The sequence below is a fragment of the Aplysia californica genome, unplaced genomic scaffold, assembly GCF_000002075.1.
Source record: "Aplysia californica isolate F4 #8 unplaced genomic scaffold, AplCal3.0 scaffold00359, whole genome shotgun sequence".
Lineage (NCBI taxonomy): Eukaryota > Metazoa > Mollusca > Gastropoda > Aplysiida > Aplysiidae > Aplysia > Aplysia californica.
In genome coordinates this window covers 762,568-764,331 of record NW_004797629.1, presented here as the reverse complement: position 1 = coordinate 764,331, position 1,764 = coordinate 762,568, and the positions used below count along the sequence as shown (strand labels likewise).

At 39.5% G+C, this 1,764-nt stretch overlaps 1 protein-coding gene across 1 annotated transcript in view; it reads left to right on the top strand.

Annotated features, from left to right (window-relative positions):
• Nucleotides 1-1,764, top strand: part of LOC101858200 — a gene marked incomplete in the record, with an annotated part of 25,685 nt that overhangs the window by 16,536 nt on the left and 7,385 nt on the right. The window contains 1 exon segment of the mRNA XM_013085254.2: nucleotides 410-503. Coding sequence (XP_012940708.1) covers nucleotides 410-503 — 94 coding nt within the window.

Below are 1,764 nucleotides of genomic sequence, written 5' to 3'. Positions count from 1 at the left end.
TGGGGGGTGGGGGGTGGGGGGGGGAATGTCCATTTATCTTGAATACTAGTCGAGATATTTGAGATGTAGGGGGTGGGGGTCACCTGTTGTCAGAGGTAAGATTAGTGAGAAAATGGACTCCAAAGATTAGTTATTTCCTTAGCTTAAGAGTCCGTGGTAGCTGAAAATTAAAATTTTTGTGCCTTTAATCAAAGTTTTTTAAAAAGAAAAAGCCATACAGAAATGATTTCTTTATTGGGCTTGAAAGGTGTTGAGTCAAAAAACAAAAATTTGAAAAAAATGCACAAACCTGTGGAAAAACGCAAGTTTCTTCACTTTGATTAGTTTGACGAGAGCCTGATTCCACCACGCTGCCTCACATTTTATCGGGATCACCCTGTATTCTGAAAACTTCCACTTCTTTCTTCAGCCACTATCGGGGGATGCGTGGACCGTCTCGACAATTGCACCAAACTACTCGAGAAGCTTAAAAAAGTCACGCCAGCTGACTCTCAGTTCTGCACGTAAGCAGCTGTGTTTTCAAGACTTTCATCATCATCATCATCATCATCATCATCATCATCATCATCATCATCATCATCATTGTAGGTAGCAGGGAATAAAAAAAGGGTTTGAGACTTAGTAGACTTTTCAAATTTAATATAAGTTCAACGTTTCATCCCATAAAGGGCTTCTTCGGGAACATGTACCAACAAAAAAAAATCATCGTCATCATCGTCATCATCATCATCATCGTTTAAAAAGCAGAGTAGGTAGTGCGAGTCTGACTGCGATTTTCACTAGTAAAAACGAAGCGTTTATTTAATGGGCTGCATGTTTTTCCGCGTTGGCTTCCCCAAGAGCAACTGTGAGTACGCTTAATGCAGCTCTGTATGTATCACAAAGAAATAGGCCTAACACTAGACTAAAGCAGCTCTGTATATCTACCAAAGAAAGAGGCCTAGCACAAGATACGGAGATAGAAAAATAGAGAGAGATAAAAAAATGGAAAGAGAAAGAGAGAGAGAGAGAGAGAGAGAGAGAGAGAGAGAGAGAGAGAGAGAGAGAGAGAGAGAGAGAGAGAAACAGGCTTAACACAAGAGGTTTTAAACTGATACGTAGTTACGAGACATGCCGGGCAAAGCTCAGCTTGAGCTAATTTTAACGCACGCATGCACGCACGCACTTACACACACGTGCACACATGAACACATGTAAACATACATACATACGTACATACATACATACATACATATATACATGACATACATACATACATACACAACACACACCTACATACATTACAAACGTACATACATACACGCACAGACACACACAACTAGATACAGTACAAACTTACAAACGTGCACACACACACACACACGCATACACACACACACACACACACACACACACACACACACACCTACATACATAACAAACCTACATACACACACCTACATACATTACAAACCTACATACACACACACCTACAGACATTACAAACATTATGAACCTACGTACATACACACAGAGACACACACATACATGAAATACATACACACTCTCAGACACACACACACACACACCTACAAACACATACATACAAACACACACAGACCCAAACACACCTACACACAAACACACACACAGACACACACACACCTACATACTTTTCAAACATTACAAACCTACATACATACATACATACATACATACATACATACATACATACATACATACATACATACATACATACATACATACATACATACATACATACAT